Source organism: Dipodomys ordii, unplaced genomic scaffold (assembly GCF_000151885.1).
Source record: "Dipodomys ordii isolate 6190 unplaced genomic scaffold, Dord_2.0 Scaffold90, whole genome shotgun sequence".
In the NCBI taxonomy this organism is placed as follows: Eukaryota; Metazoa; Chordata; class Mammalia; order Rodentia; family Heteromyidae; genus Dipodomys; species Dipodomys ordii.
The window spans coordinates 5,291,626-5,308,700 of NW_012267306.1; the positions used below are offsets into that span (position 1 = coordinate 5,291,626).

The window sequence follows — 17,075 nt, forward strand, 5'->3', positions numbered from 1 at the left end:
TCCCTCAGTGATTGAACTAACAACCCTTTAAATATTTTCTCAGGTTTTTGCAACAAATGATGATCCTGAAAGGAAAAGACAGAATAGTAACCTGTATTCACTAATGTTTCTATTCATTGGAATTGTTTCTTTTATTACATTTTTCCTTCAGGTAAATATCTTCCTTAATTTCCTTAATGGGGGAATTTATAAATGTACAGGTCATTTTCCTTTGAAAACTTTCTCATTCAGCTTCAGCTAAATGATGGAAAGAATATCAACATTCAAAAAATATCTGTAAGAAATATTTGTACAGTCAACTTATATATTTATATATACGATTTGGATAAAATATTCAGAAAAGTTTGGAATGGTAGCCAGGTGCTGGTGGCTCATGTCTATAATTTTATCCACTTAAGAACGAGCATTAGGCCCCAAGTTCAATTATAAGTACGGGTGCTAAATACATACATATGTACTTGTCCATATATATGTATATATATATATATATATATAAATGTTTGGAATGGATAGACAGTACAGTGTGGGTTTGGTGTTAGACTTGAGTTTTGCTATTACTTGTACATGCACTCAATTATGTGTCACTGAAAAAATAAGTTGTTTAAACTGTCTTATCTTCAGTTTCTTTATGTGTTAAGTAGGATTACTGTTGTCTCTTGATGATTAAGATAATATGACAAGTGCCCAGGCCCTTGTAAAGCAGTAGTAAAGAATTACTTGTCAGTGAATCAAGAGATTATCAGTTACAAAACTGTAACCCCTTTGTACAGCACCTTTATAATAACAATAAAAAAAGATTAGTGGGCAGGGAAGGTGGCTTAGTGGTAGAGTTCTTGCCTTGTATGCATGAGGCCCTGGATTCAATTACTCGGCACCACATAAGCAGAAAAAGCCAGAAGTGGTGCTGTGGCTCAAGTGGTAGAGCACTAGCCTTGAGCCAAAGAGCTGAGGGTCAGTGCCCAGGCCCAGAGTTCAGGCCCCATGAAAGGCAAAGAGAAAGAGAGAGAGAGAGAGAGATTAGCTACATATGATTTTTTTTACCTGACTCTGAATAGGTTTCTTATTTCACCCATATAAAATAGGATATATTTATAGACTGTGTAGGAGGCATAGGAGAAAATGAGCCTTTTTGTTTATTAAATAAGTTCCATGGAAGAGTTGAACCATGCTAGAATACATGGGACATTTAACTACACACAGAAGTGTCACACCAATTGTTAATATCTCAGGAGTTTGGAGAAGGTAAAGCTTCCTCTGTGCGAAGTTAGATGGTAAGGAATTTGGAGCTAGCCTTGAGTTGGTCACTTCAGCATTGACAGTTGGGAAGAGCTAAGCCTGGCATGCCTGTCAAATGGAGCAAGGAGCTAAGTAGGATAAGAACTCAGAGTCTGCAGTCTGATTCTCATTACAATTCTCAAAAGGCCTAGATTCAGATTCTAGCTCTACAGCCTTATGTAATCGCCCCTTGGCAACCTGTCATCCTCGCTAACGCTGTTTTTTTCTGAAGCATGGTGCCTTAAGGATTTAATAAGCTAATGTGCACAAAGTACAGTGTTAGAGTAAGGTAGCATTCAGAAAAATAATAGCAGTCATTTTCCTGAGGCAAGGAAGAAACTTCATGTTCCATTTGTTCCGACAGTAGAAACCTTTCTGTGATCATTTCCAGGTGAATATAATAAACAGTAAGAGTCTTTGGCACACATCATTTAATCCAGGACATTATCTTTCTCCTCTGCTTTCATGCATGGCCACTGTGCGGCTGCGCAGGTGGTGTAGCAGTACAGTACAGCGTGCAAAGCCATGGGACGCACTTTTTGTAGCGATGTGATGGGTCCAAGGCACCACCTGGCCTTCAGTTCCACGGTGCCCTTAGCCGGGACCACTTGGAGGAGCTGGCTTTTACTCACTCGTGCTCTCTGCAGTGCTGCTTCCCTCGCTCTCTCAGGAATGCCTAGTACACTAGTTGCGAGTACAAAGTAGGTATGGCTGCCTCCTCCGTTTCTCTGTTTAGCATAGCAGCATGCTCTCAGGCTACATCTCATCAAAGTCACTCTTCCCTCCTCCCAGGCATGGAGTGGGAGGGGATTGAGTACAGACCGTTTTCTGGCAGCCAGGCTTCTTCCTCAACATTTTTTTCTCCAAAATTGTGGAGTTCTCCTCTTAAATCCCAAACCTTTGATACCTTTGTCATCTACAACATTGATGGTTGGGGTGACTACTAATTCCTCTTCTCTCATATTATACTTCAAGCCTCAGTCTCAGTATACAAACTGTAGACCCCTGTCTTGAGTACTACCTGCTTTGGGAACAATACCAGCGTCCTCACTTGTAGACACAGACCTTGTTCACTGAAGAAGGAAGTTAGGCTGGGACGGGGGGAGGGGTGGACAAAGGAACACACTCGTAATAAATCCCTGGTCAACCCATCAAGTGGCTGGGAGGAGCAGAGTCGGGTCCAAAGGCAAGCTTTGCTGTCCTGATCACCAGTGAAGTCTGCACATTGCGCCATAGCGCATGCTCACCGAAATGCAGCAACCCAACCCCGGAAATCATGACTTTGTCTCAGCAATGAACTCAAATCCAGTCTTTTTGTACAAAAGGTGTCCATGTTTCTGACTTGTCTTTTGTGTTGGCATGTTTTTACTCCTCGTAGGGCTTCACATTTGGCAAAGCTGGAGAAATCCTCACCAGGCGGCTGCGGTACATGGTTTTCAGATCCATGCTGAGACAGGTAGGGCTGTGGAGGTAGATGCCCGGAGAGTGACAAAACTGAGCATGTCACTTTCCTCCACAAGTTTAGAGCAGACAATTTAAAAACCGACAGGGCGCCAGTGGCTCACGCTTGAAATCTTAGCTACTCAGGAGGATGAGATCTGAAGATCACAGGTCAAAGCCAGGCAGGAAAGTCCCTGAGACTCTTATCTACAATAAACCACTCAAAACCGGAAGTGGTGATGTGGCTCAAGCGTTGAGCACTAGCCTTGAGCTGAAGGGACCCAGGGACAGCACCCAGGTCCAGAGTTCAAGCCCCACGACAGGAAGGAAGGAAGGAAGGAAGGAAGGAAGGAAGGAAGGAAGGAAGGAAGGAAGGAAGGAAGGAAGGAAGGGAAAGAAAGAATAAAAACTCTTGTGTTCCACAGGATGTGAGCTGGTTCGATGACCCCAGAAACACCACTGGAGCACTGACTACCAGACTTGCCAATGATGCTGCTCAAGTGAAAGGGGTAAGTGCTTCCTTGCTGTTAGAGTTTGTCTTTATTCCCTCAGGGCAAGACTCACTTTCTCATTGCACTTGTCATTATCATCATCATAGTCGTCGTTATCATCATCATCATGGTGATGGTCATTGTTATAAAAAACACACAAAGCACTGTCTAACTTCCTAATTTTATCACCTGTTTGATAGAAAAGTACAAACTCTTTAGGGATTATACCCCATGTAGGGCTTAAATAATGTGTAAGTTTTCTTTCTATAGCTATGTTATTCATAATATTGTTATGATGCACATAAAAAATAATTCAGAAAAAAACATTATTGAGCACATCATTCAGGATCATCAGACTGTGTTTCAGTCTTTCCAGAAGGCAAAATCACTATGACAGTTTTACTGTTCATAGATTAGGCTTCCAGAAAGTGAATTAAAATATAAATGTGGAAACACATAGAAGTTGCAAAATATTTTTTTGCTTGAAGCAAGTAACTAAAAAAAAAAAATCAAGATTAAATAAGGTTGTGTAGAACATAAAAGAACACGATATGCACAGACTTAAATAACTTTGAACTTCCTCAACTAAAAACTGGTCTTTCCATAATGGAGTCTTCACTGTATTTCAGATTGTCAATGTAATAATTGTGAACTCCATGGAATGGACCCAAGTTGTGCTCTAATAGACTCTATCTTGTATATCAGATTGTCAAATTGTGCTGTTTGAAAAGTAGAAGCAGGATATGGGGGAAGGAGCTTCATGGTTATCAAGAAGAACTCAGTGGTTTGGCAATGTAAGCAATAGGCCTAAGAAAAAGAAAGGCATGATCCCCACAGGTGTCTAGGAGTGCTGTGACTAGAAGAACAGCAAGTGAAAAGTCTCTGAAGCTGGAACATTTATTCCTTAAATAGCAAGGAGGGTGGGGTTGTGGTCAGCATTGTATTGCTAATTAGGTGGAAAATGATTGTGGATTTCATGTAGGACTGTCATGATCTGAATTGTTGAATGGATCTTTTTGGCTGGTGTGTCAACAGGATCTAGAAAAACACACAAAGGAAGAGAGAGTCCATTACAATAATGCAACAGAGGAAAGATAAATGTTGATATGCCACAAGTAACAATAAAATGTAAATTTGCTGACTGGATTAGATAAGAGAAGATAAGAGAAAGAAAATGGAGGATGGTTTTAAATGTTTCACCTCCACAACTGAGAAATTGTGATTCACTTTTCATGAAATTAGAAACCTATTGGAGAAGTAGGCTTGGAGAGAACTGAGAGTTTTATGTGGGTCTCGGTAAGTTTATGAAGCCCACATTAGATATTCTGATAGACATGTAGCTTTGTATGCCTGTATTTTCTAGAGAAGTCCAGTCTGGAAGTAGACCAGAGTTCTGGTCTGAAAAAAAGACATTTGGAAAATTTTCAGTTTAATGGTAACATGTTGGGGGTTTGGTAGACATGAAGATTTAACCCAGGTCCTCCTGATGGCTTGGCAAGCATTCTAGCATGTGAACTATGCACATAGCCATAGTTGCTTTGAAAGCCATGGGATTGGATGAGGTAGTCAACAATGAACAAGTTCCAAATGTTGAGGTTAATGCTATGAGGCGGAGACAGTACAGAACAGTGAGGGATAGCTGAGGAGGGAGAGACGCAATCAAGACAGAGTGGGTTTTTTGTTGTTTGTTTTTTGCCAGTCCTAGGGCTTGAACTCAGGGCCTTGGAACTGTCCTGAAGCCTCTTTTGTTCAAGGCTAGCACTCTACCACTTGAGCCACAGCGCCACTTCTGGTGTTTTCTGTGTATGTGGTACTGAGAAATCAAACCCAGGGCTTCATGCATGCTAGGCAAGCACTCTACCCCTAAGCCACATGCTTAGCCTCTCAAGACAGAGTTTTAGGGAGTCAGCAACACAGATCATCAAATGACCTTTGGTTGTAAGTTTGTAAGAGGCTGAGCATTTCGCATGGGTAATGATGTGAAGGTGCTTATACCACTTTATGAGCATGGGGGGAACCAAACCATGATAGGAAGGGGCAGAAGAGAACGGAGAAGACACAGCTGGGTATGTGGTTCTGAGACCGCTAAAATATTTCTATTCTATTTTCAATGGAAAATCTAGAAAGTCCCTGATTGTTTGGAATATTCTTATATATGCCTAATGTAATTAAGTTCCGTAGCTTCCTAATGCATGAATTATTTTCCAAATGGAATAGGTCAAATTAATCATCATAAGGACTTTATATAGGCCCAGATATATTTGAATATGTTTAAAAACAAATTTCAGGCTAAATTACAATTAGTTACATACCTAATATTGGAAATTTATACCATTCTTGCCACAAACCACCCAGATCTCTAAGGGAAGACTGGGAAGACAGTAGGAAGTTTAGGAAAAGACACACCATCACACATAATAGGGAAATCTGGGACCAGGTGAGTTGTCAGCATTCTAAGGTCTTGGAGACTGAAACAGCACACACCTTAATTTAGCACATTTATATATACAGGCACTTGCACAAAGTAAAGGTAAGCAGCAAGCAAGCACTAGCTACAGAATGATGCCAACGCACCAATTTACATGAAGATGTATGATTTGCAAATGAAGTTACCTGAGGTCTTTGTTCTAGCTTCAAAGGCTACAGGAACCAACTATGCCTTCTTTACAACCTAATGGCACTTGCTGTCTTAAGGTCTTGAGGCAGAGGAAACAGGTTTCAAACTGTTTCTCAGGGAACAGAAGTCCCTGGCTCCCATCACATTCCCCTTATAACATAACTATCAAACTCCTTCACTTTGTTAATTTGTATACCTTGCTTCAGTGACTATTCTTCAGATAATAAAGTAAAATTAAGATCCTGCTGCCGGTGGCTCACTGCATAATTCTCGCTACTTCAGTGGCTAGAATCTGAAGATTCAAAGTTCAAAGCCAGCTCAGGCAAACAATTTCAGTGACTAGTCCCCTATTAAGTAGCAAAAAGCTGGAAATGGAAGTGTGGCTCAATGGTAGAGTACCAGCCTTTAACAAACAAACAAACAAAAAAGTTAAATGAGAGTGTGAGGTCCTAAATTCAATTCCCATTACTGGCACAAAAACTAAACCAAACCAAACAACAACAACAAAAAGAAGAAGAGGAGGAATATGTTACTGAATTCTGAATTATTAATCTTCTATTTTGAGTTTTTCAGATCGTCAAAATTTACATTTTAGAAACTCAAATTTTTTACAAGTAATGTTTCACTTGTATTTAATAATTAAGAAAATGTTTTTCATAGCAGTACATTGTCAATATTAAGAATACATTTCAAGGATGAGTTAATCAAATTTTCTAAACTACTTTGGAAAATAAAACTCTGGATTATACCATTTATAAATAGAAAAAAATATAAGCATAAATGTTAAAGATAGTATAAAAATATGGCTCCAATTTGTTTTGTTTTCCAGGCAATGGGTTCTAGGCTTGCTTTACTTGCCCAGAATATAGCAAATCTTGGGACAGGAATTGTAATATCCTTAATCTATGGCTGGCAATTATCCCTTTTGCTGTTAGCAATTGTACCCATCATGGCAATAGGAGGAGTTATTCAGATGAAAATGTTGTCTGGACAAGCCCTGAAAGATAACCAGATACTGGAAGTTTCAGGGAAGGTGAGTCTAAATAAAATTGCTTACTTAAATGAAAAAAAGATATTATCAGTTTTTTTTTTTTGTTATTCCCTGCTATTTGTTATGCTCTGAGAATGGTTTCATAGTCATTCCTCAAGACAGTATTTTCTGTGCTTGTTTGGCAGATTCAAAATGAAAGTAGTAACATATCCTTAGGCCCAAGGACTGACATGGGTTTCCATACACGTTTCTGGTCGTGGGCCATTGCGTTCCCACTGTATTCTCTTCCTCTCTGCTGCTCTCCTGCCTTCTTCCTCTCCCACCATCAATTTTCTCTCCAAATCATGTCTCTTGCTGTCTCCTTCCTTCTTTCAAGGATGTTTCAATATCTTTTATTGAGAAAGTAGGCCCATTTTATAAAATGTGACTGAAAAAAAGAGATAAATCTAACAATGGAATTTTGCAAATGTATATAACACTATTTGGCTTTAGGAAAGTGCCCTTGGTGATTTCGTTTCAAGAAGGTTCATCTCTTTTCCAGATGTATAATTCAGTCTAATAATTTACTGAATACACTTTTCCATAGAGAAGATGCTCCAATAAATACTAAACGGTACATAGATGACTTGTAATCATAATTTTTATTAATCTATTTAATAAAATTCATATTAATTTTGTCTCTATTTTCCCTTTGGCCTCTTTGTCATGGATGTCTATTGCAGATTGCTACTGAAGCAATAGAAAACTTCCGAACTGTGGTTTCTTTGACTCAGGAACATAAGTTTGAACAGATGTATGCACAGAGTTTGCAGGTACCATACAGGTAAGAAGCCCTGAAGAGTGAGACAAGAATATGAGAAATGTTTCAACCACCATATTTGCTTTCAAAGGGATAATTTTGACTAGAAAGTAGAGTGCAGTAGAGAGAGTACCAGGAAGCATCCAACTGAGAAGCAGTTGTAATTAACCTTGAGATAAATGGGACATTCACACTCAGGCAGGCACCTGAGAGGGCCTGAGGGGCACCTGTTACATGTTATTCTTCCCATAGCACATCATTGGTGTGGTTTCTCCAATGTATAAATAATGACCCAACAGAACCCTGAAATCCCCAAAGTCAGAGCCATGCCCTGTGCTAGCCACATGGTCTGTGAACTTGTGAGTGCTGGGTAAGTAATAATTGCTAGAGGACATATGTCTATATTTAATAGTTGGATAAAAGGGAGGGAATGTTGATCTGTTAATCTTCAACAGGCTCTGTACGAAGTTCACAGGCTTAATTTATCTTTACACCAGTACATTCAGGTGTAATCAATCTTACATTAAAGATGAGAAACATCAAGATGAGGTAGTTTCCTAAATTCCCATGACTTGGAAGTAAAAGGAGGATATAACTTATTCCTTTAGACACTAAGACCATTTTTGTGGTTGTTTTTCTGTGCTCCTCTGTCAACCTATCCAACTACATTTTAAAAACTAAGAAATGAGAGCCAAGCTCTGCTGTCTCATGCCTGCTAGTTAATCAAGAGACTGAGATCTGAGGATTGTAGTTTGAAGCCAGCTGGGCAGAAAAGACCAGGAGACTCTTAGCTCTAATTAACCAGCAAAAAGCCAGAAGTGAGAGTATGGCTCAAGCGGTAGAGTGTATCCTGAGCAAAAAAGCTAAGGAAAAGCACAAAACACTGAATTTAAGCCCAGTACTGGAAAAAAAGAGAAGGGTAGACAGGAGAAGACTATGCAAGTGGAATAAGTTTTCAAACATTTTCTTTTCAGAAATGCTCTGAAGAAAGCACACATCTTTGGAATCACGTTCTCCTTCACCCAGGCAATGATGTACTTCTCCTGTGCTGCCTGTTTCCGGTTTGGCGCCTACTTGATAGCATGTGAAGTGATGGAATTTGAAGATGTTCTGTTGTGAGTGCTGGGTTAATGCTTGCAAAGGAAAGAAGGTATTCACATGCACCATGTCTTGATTGAAATCTCTATGGTGAGGGTTTATGAAGCAACCCTGCTGATGGAGAGAAGGGCATTTTTTTATTGTGAAAATACTGTACAGAGGGGTTACAGTTACATGAGCAAGGTAATGAGTACATTTCTTATCCAGCATTGTTGCCTCCTCTTTTGATTTCCCCTACCATCCCTTCCCTCCCACCTCCTCAACTATACTCCCCCCACCCCTGGCCTAAATTGTAAAGTTCGTTTTTCAACATAGTGTCTTGTACATCTCATTGTTGCAATGAGTTAACCTGTATCCCTATTTAAATGATTTGTTTTTTCCCTTCCCCTCCACAAATTATACCAACATCAAATACAGTGAAAACAGGGGTTACACCATGGGGGAGGGACATACAAAGCAACAAAAAAAAACCACATGGTACCTTATAAATACATTAGAAACAATAGCAACAAAGGAAAAAAAACACTTGTGTCCCTATCTTGGGGTTCATTTCACTTAACATCATCTTATCTGAACTTTTCTGCTTGTCCCAGACATATACTAGTTATTGTAACTAAGGGAAAACTTGGGACCTATGTTTCTATGGCCCTGGCTTACTTCACTTAATATAATCTTTTCCAAGTCTTTCTATTTCCTAACAAAAGGGGCAATGTCATTCTTTCTCATGGAGGCATAGAATTCCATTGTGTATATATACCACATTTTCTTGATCCATTCATCTACTGAGGGGCATCTGGGTTGGTTCCATATCTTAGCTATGGTAAATAATGCTGCAATAAACATAGTTGTGTTGGTAGCTTTAGTATGGTCTTCTTTGTGATCATTCAGGTAAATGCCCAAAAGTGGGATTGCTGGGTCATAGGGGAGCTCTATGTGGTTTTTTGAGGAACCTCCATACTACTTTACAAAGTGGTTGAACAAGATTACACTCCCACCAACAATGCACTAGGGTTCCAAGAAGGGCATTTTGGCCTCCAAGGCTTTGTATGTCATCCTTGAGACATTGAGTTGAATCAGTAAACTTCTCTCTTTTTATATTTAAATTTTATTGTAAAGGTGATGAACAGAGTGGTTACAGTTACATAAGTCAGGTAATGAGTACATTTCTTTTTAAACAGTGTCACCTCCTCCCTCATTTTCTCTTGTTTTTCCCTTCCCAGATCCTCTCCCCCTCCCCCAAGTTGTATACTTCATTTCCAAAACTTCTGTTTTTCCTGGTGCTGACTCACTAACCTGACTGTTCCCAATCTGTGGCTAGGAGGGATGAGTCAATTCAGAAGTCTCCACAGGGCCTTGACATTGAGAAGAAGCCTAACTGAGCAAGGAGCCTAGTGGCTCCTTGTAAAGGCTCACCTACTAACAGTTAAGGTGTAAAGCTGTGTGCTGACTTCTACAAATTCTGGGAGAGAGCAGGATAAATAATCTACTCCTTGATTTACAAAAAATCACTTGAAATATAACAAGTGGAAAAGTTAAAAAATGACAAATGAAAACTGGATTCTATGAATCTGAACTGTTGCTATGAATAGAATGAGAGAAGAGGAACTTGGACTGAATTAAACCACAAAGTCCTTAAACATGCAGTTTGATAGTGAAATATAGTGTGTGATCTTCCTGATTTGGTGACACAACATAATTAATAGATGGCACACGGATTTTCTAAGAATATGTCATTCTACCACCACAGAGTATATTCATTGTCAATTTCCCTATAATATTGTGTAACACCCAGCCAATAGACCTCAGCAGCACAAAATAATAAATATTCATTTTGCCCCAAATCTATGGGTCAGTTCTCCCCATCTGGTTAGTATAGCATGGATCTGAACTGCCATGAACCATCACCTATTTTGAAAGAAAGAGAGGATAATCTGTATCATCAGCATGAAATCAACAATAGCATTCACCACAGTGTACAAACTTTGTCACAAGCCCAGTACAGATCAGGAAGACAAAACCACTTCTTCAACAGAAGTGCTACAAAATTCATATAGTAACAAGACTAGACTATCAAGAGATATGAAAATAATGAACCACTTTGCAATCCATATCTCATGAACTTTTAGACAAAAGTCTATGTCTTTTACTTCATCTGCTTTCTAATTACTTAAGGCAATGTTTCCTGAGTACAAAAGTACCAGCTTAGTACCATTGCAGCCCTTAGAATATTGACACGTTGTGTTTGTTTGTTTTTGAATTCCCCAGGGTCTTTTCAGCTATTGTCTTTGGTGCCATGGCAGTAGGGCCAGCCAGTTCCTTTGCTCCTGACTATGTTAAAGCTCAAGTATCAGCATCTCAAGTCATCATGCTCATTGAAAAAATCCCTGAGATTGACAGCTACAGCACAAAAGGCCTAAAGCCAGTGAGTGTGATGCTTTGAGAATATTATTTACTCCTAACTCTGTGAAGAGGAAATTTAATGAAATTTAATAAAATGTATATGTGCTGATGGTAATATAAGATCTAGATCACAGTGTTATTTTAATAAATGCTGATGCTATGTATTAATATTCAGTACTTTATCTCACACACTTACAGGGAAATCAGAATACTGCCTTCTCTATATGCACATTCATATAATCAGACTTCCTTTTCTAGGTAACTATTCTAGAGCAGATTTATCACATTTACATTGTAGGTTCTTGTGTTAACAATCCATATCATAAAAATATTGACTGGCCCGGGCACCAATGGCTCACAACTATAAGCCTAGCTACTCAGGAGGCTGAGATCTGAGGATCATAATTCAAAGCCAGCTGGGGCAGAAAAGTCCATGAGACTCTTATCTCCAATAAACTACTCAGAAAAAGCTGGGAGTGATGCTGTGGCTCAATTGGTAGACCACTAGCCTTGAGCACAAAGAGTCTTAGGGACAGGCCCCAGGCCCTGAGTTCAAGCCCCAGGACTGGCAAAAACAAAACAAATGTATATATGTACATGTACATACAACTATATATATATCTATATATAAAACAACTATATGTATATATATAACAACTATATGTATATATATGTAGAGAGAGAGAGGGAAGAAGAGAGACAGACAGAGACTGTTGTCTACCTGATTTATTTCCTACAGTTTGAAATAATAGAGTATAATAGAGTTCAACTCTTTCTTAAACCCAGAATTAACTGGGTTAGCCCTACTCAGTGCTTTTGGCATTGCAGCAATCAGATTCATTGTTTCTCTTCTCAATGTAGAATGTGTTGGAAGGAAACGTGACCTTTAATGAAGTGAAGTTCAACTATCCCACCCGGCCAGACATCCCAGTGCTTCAGGGACTGAGTCTGCAGGTGAAGAAGGGCCAGACGTTGGCTCTGGTGGGCAGCAGCGGCTGTGGGAAGAGCACGGTGGTGCAGCTCCTGGAGCGCTTCTATGACCCATTGGCCGGCACGGTGGTGAGCACGCTTTCTTTCCCTCTTTTTTCCTCTTTCCCTCTTTCTTTCTTTCTTTTTTGAATAAAAATTACATATAATGAATTTACTATGGCTGCTACATTATAGATACATCATACAGATTGAAGTTGAATACATATATGTTGAATGGATAAATTACTAAAATTATATTGTCCTTATAGTCTATAAAGGCTTGCCACATACTCTTTGTTAAATCACATTATCATGATATACAATGCTAAGATTGATTGGGTACAAGTTGTTATTGTTATTTTTATTATACGGTGAGATTTATTAAACTTTTTCAACATCCTCTCCCTCAGTTTGGAAAGCTTTAAAAATACACAAAATTGAGTACCCATGTTTTTTAGAAAAAAAGGCTTAAGTGAGCACATGGTTCATATTTTGAGAACAATGTAATTATATAGACCACAATAATTACCTGGGACGTGCTTTCTTATTTGGCTCCTTTCTATCATCTACATGCCTGGATGTGCTTCACTGTCCTAATCAAGCCTCTTAGCTCTGTCCCTGTTAGGTAAAGTTGTGGAAGCCCAGGTTTGGTGTCCAAACCATGCCAGTTGCAGCAGCCGATTTCTCCAACCCCTGCCTCAACCCTGCCTCTCTGTCCCCCTCTTGACTACTTTACATCACTCATCTCCATTGCTATGGGGTTGGATTTCAGCGGCCTGAGAAGATTCAGCCAAAACTGAAGCAACTAGAAAGATACAGGGGGTTCTAGGAGAGACAAGTGAGAGGAAAGCCAACCAGGGGGTGAGTTTCAGGATGGAGAACAAATGTAAGTACAAAAGTAAGAACAAATGCTGAGGAGATTGTGTCAGATGAGGACTGAGAGACATGTAGTCTCTGTGAAGTTGTGATGTCAGAAAACAGTTTAGTGTGGTTCGTGGAGGGTAGAGGGGGAAATGGAGATTCAAGTGGGTATAAACCATGAAGAAGGGCAAAGGTGAAAGAGACAAGTAAGGCAAACATCTGGAATGGGGAGACAGAGTCTAGGAAGCATATTCAGAAAAGAGAATTTGGAGCATTTTTGTCTGAGGATGAGACACTGATGTGGTAAGGACATCGAAACATCTTTCAAAAATAAAATAATAAAACTAGGGATTTATAAAGAATATACATGAATCCTTTTTTGTTTCCTGAGGTTAAAATCAGGAAGTGAGGGAAAATCCAGAATACATATGCAGCAAAGCTTTGAGTCCTTCTTAGTGACTGGGCATGAGGTAGAAGTTGGGAGTAGTAAGTTGAAGTGACTACAGGGGTATAGGAAATGCCAGAGTTTGAAGGGGTGGAATTTAGAGTAGGACTTTCCACTGTGCAGACATTTAGTTATTGCTTATATTCAGGGTTGATATTCAAAACGTCTATCACCTGTAGTGCTGTGGACACTGGCAAACTGATGAGCTCCAGCTCCATAAGGATCCTAGGTGCACAGATACCTGAAAGGAGGAGAACATTTTCAACCTATTGTCCAAAGCTTTTTGCAGCAATTAATTTCTGTTACTCAGTTATTTTTTGCAGTGGTTTGAAATGAACTCAAAGCCTTGCACAAGAGCTCTACCACTGAGTTACATCCGCAGCCATACAAAAAAATCCACTGTGTTTAAAGACAGTTTTTTTTAATTTTAATAGTAACTCAAGCTTTGCTCTTTATTTATAATTTCTTGTATATACACTGTTGAAAATTGTTTTTATGCTTCAGTTTTGTGGTTTGAACATGCCTCTAAATAAAATCCTTGCTGACATTGGAAGTAATTAGAGGAGAAAATGTTTGCTCTCAGACTCTGATGAAGGTCCTGAACAGACTTTTTTACAGTGTATTATAAAGAGTTGCAGGGCATGGTGTCTCTCCTTAAGGTATTAAGTGAGGAGATATGGTATGTACTACCATGCATTAGAAGAAACAAGTGGCTTAAAACAATTATCTTTTATTTATCTTTAACTAGTTGTACAAATTCAGTTCAACGTGTCAGTTTCTGAGAAAAGTGTATCTTGATCAAAATCAGCCTTTCATTCTTCTCCCCATCTCTCCCCAACCCTACCCACACCCTCAATTTTCCTAGTTTCATAGGACATACACTGAAGATTAACTATTGCATTCTCTTCAGATTCCTCTCTTAGTCTACCCCATCCCCCTTGACCTTCTCCACAAACACCTCAAGTACCAACTTCTTGGCATTCATATTATTTAGACCATGACTTCGTTGTTCAAAGGAGTTACACCACTTTATTTCTCCCATGCATATACCATACTTCAGTTAATACATTTACATATATATGCATAGGACCTATATAGACTTTTATTTCTTTATAAACTAGACCTAACTTCCACATGTGAGAGAAAACATATGTCCTTTGTTAGAGCTAGTTCTCAAGACAAACAGTTGAGGTGTCTTTAAGAGGAAATGTGGCTGTGGTTGATAAGGTATTTGATCCCAGGAGAGCACAGAGGCAAATTAGATGAAATAGAAAATTTATAAAGAGGAGTGGTTCTCAGAGTTTTCTGATTAAAACCCATGGAAGCTTTAAGAATCTTACAATCCTTTAGGCATTCAATCCCTTTACAGTGGAAAAAATGCTTGGTAATAACAAAATGTTGGCATTGACAACAATGCTAAGCAGTAAAATTACTATACAAAAGGAGAAGGATTCACTATACTCCAAGTGCATAAACACAAGCAGAGCATAACTTAAGATGTGGAGAGTATCATTTACGTGCAGTGTTGGAAACAAGAATCTCCCTGTATAATTCAAATAGGTGACTATTTAATAAAAAGAATTCGAGACTTACTCTTTGGAAGGGCTGGAATAGGGGAAGTAAAGGAAACTACTCCCAAGTTTCAAGATCATAGCCTTGCAGTTGTGGTCCTGTGGTCTGGAAGCTGAAGGGAATTATGCCCATGTCGTGGTTGTTGCAAACCTAAAGACACAAGACTAGAGTCTCTGTTACAAAAACTCCAATCTTCCATAACCCAGATAGGCTTACCACTGCTGCCAATGAGGAATGGGCATCTGCCTCCCAGATTTGGCACAATGCATTTTACTCCTGCAACATAACTTGCCTCCAGGAGCAAGAGGTTCTGGGAGAGTTTTCAGCTTTTTAGCTCCTTGAGATATGGAAAGACAGATAGAAAGAATATGAAAATGAATGCTGACTGAATAGGATAGGAACCTTTTTAAGATAACACGTTGATGGTGCACAAATCAATATATTTTCAATTATTCATGCATTTGCTCTACATCTTCAAATCCTGCCAAGTGGCACATAGTCATTAGACTTCTTATCAAAAATGCCTGCAATAATTAGTAGAGTACTACCAATTAGTTCCTAATGCATTATAAAAGTAAGTCAGTGGGTTTGAACATCAAAAGAATTGAAGAAAAGATCTAAACAGAGGGCTACTTTGAAATGGAGAAATTCTCACTATGATCAGAAGACTTTGAATCTTGACCTGGACTTTGGTATGAATTAGAATGTTCTAGACAGCTAGTAAATAACACAGCACTTGGGTCATTCAGGTGAGCTAAAGGTTAGTCTTTTATTTCTACAAATATCCTTTATTATTCTAATACTAACCATATTTTGGGAATCAAAGACTTGAAAACTTTGAAGGAGTGTTTAAATTGTGGAGGATATTGAAATATAAAGCTTCAGGATTGTGAAGAGGAGAGAATCAAAGTTTGTAGGAATCGTGATTATAAAAGTTTTATGGATTCTGGCTAAAGAAAACTTTGAATTTAAAATTAGGTAAAGGAAAATATAGAAATGTCTGCATGTCCATGTTTGTTGTGGAATAATTCAGAATAGCCAAGTCATGGAATCATGCCTGGTACTTGACAATGGATTGATGGAGAAGGAAAGTTTGCTATATTTTTTTTCAATTATGAGATATTTGTGTACCAGTCCAATCTATAATGTTTATAACCAACTATACTTCTCTAGATCACTTTGTGGCATTTTGAATTAATTTGGCTCATTTTCTTGTCTGTTAACATGGCTTTAAAATCAAAGATAAATCCTGTGAGTTTTTGTGAGGATTTACCATGGAACCTTGTATGGTTTTTGTTAGTGGTGGTCTATTGAGACAAAGTCCTTATGTAGCCTGGGATGGCTTAGAGTTACTATGTAACTGAGGCTGGCATCAAACTTGAGATCCTCTGAGCCTTCCAAATGCTGGAATTACAGACATGCACTACCACATTTGACATATCCTTATTCAGTCTTGCTGCTTCTATCCACCTTCTATTTTCCACCCTCACCCAATGGATGGAGACATGGAAAGTATCATTTGAGTAGTTTCCATGAAGCTGGGCTTGGTACAAGTCAAGGTTATTCATCCCGGAAGCTCCCAGCTTCCCATACAGGAGAGGAGTATTCCTGCATCAAAGATCAACTTGACTGTAGCCCAGAGCTCCCCGTCAAATATAGGTGACAAGAATAAGCACATGCTTTTCCTCACTATTAGAGAAGCTGAATCCAGTCACTGGGGTTTGCTTCAAAGGCATGATCACCTCTCTCACTGAAATGATAGGAGATTCTCCTCCTGCAGTAGCAACAACAACAACAATGAAAGACTCTCCTGCATCAGAGAGTAAGGCTTTTCATCAGCAAGGCTATCTTAAGCTCTCTGCCCAACCTGTGCAGGGTGGTCTAGAAAGCCTGTCACTAGGAAGGGCAGCCTCTCCTTCCCTATCCTGTATCTCAGCATTGAAGATGCCAAATATCCTTTCATACATTTGTCTGTCCATCTTCTGTAGTCCTAAGCACATCACACACACATCACACAGACACAGACACAGACACACATACACACACAGATTACAAATTGTTGTCAGCCCTTGGGCACTTCAGCTGTATCTGGTCCTGTGCCATGTGACAATTTGTCA

General features: G+C 39.1%; 1 protein-coding gene across 1 annotated transcript in view; it reads left to right on the top strand.

Annotated features, from left to right (window-relative positions):
* Positions 1–8,732, top strand: part of LOC105992917 (multidrug resistance protein 1-like) — a 35,846-nt gene extending 27,114 nt beyond the window's left edge. Inside the window, exons 16-21 of the mRNA XM_013026010.1 lie at positions 44–151; positions 2,654–2,731; positions 3,141–3,224; positions 6,653–6,856; positions 7,537–7,637; positions 8,588–8,732. Of these exons, the coding sequence (XP_012881464.1) occupies positions 44–151; positions 2,654–2,731; positions 3,141–3,224; positions 6,653–6,856; positions 7,537–7,637; positions 8,588–8,732 (720 nt within the window). The remainder of the gene's footprint in view (positions 1–43; positions 152–2,653; positions 2,732–3,140; positions 3,225–6,652; positions 6,857–7,536; positions 7,638–8,587) is intronic.
* Positions 8,733–17,075: the final 8,343 nt, after the last annotated feature.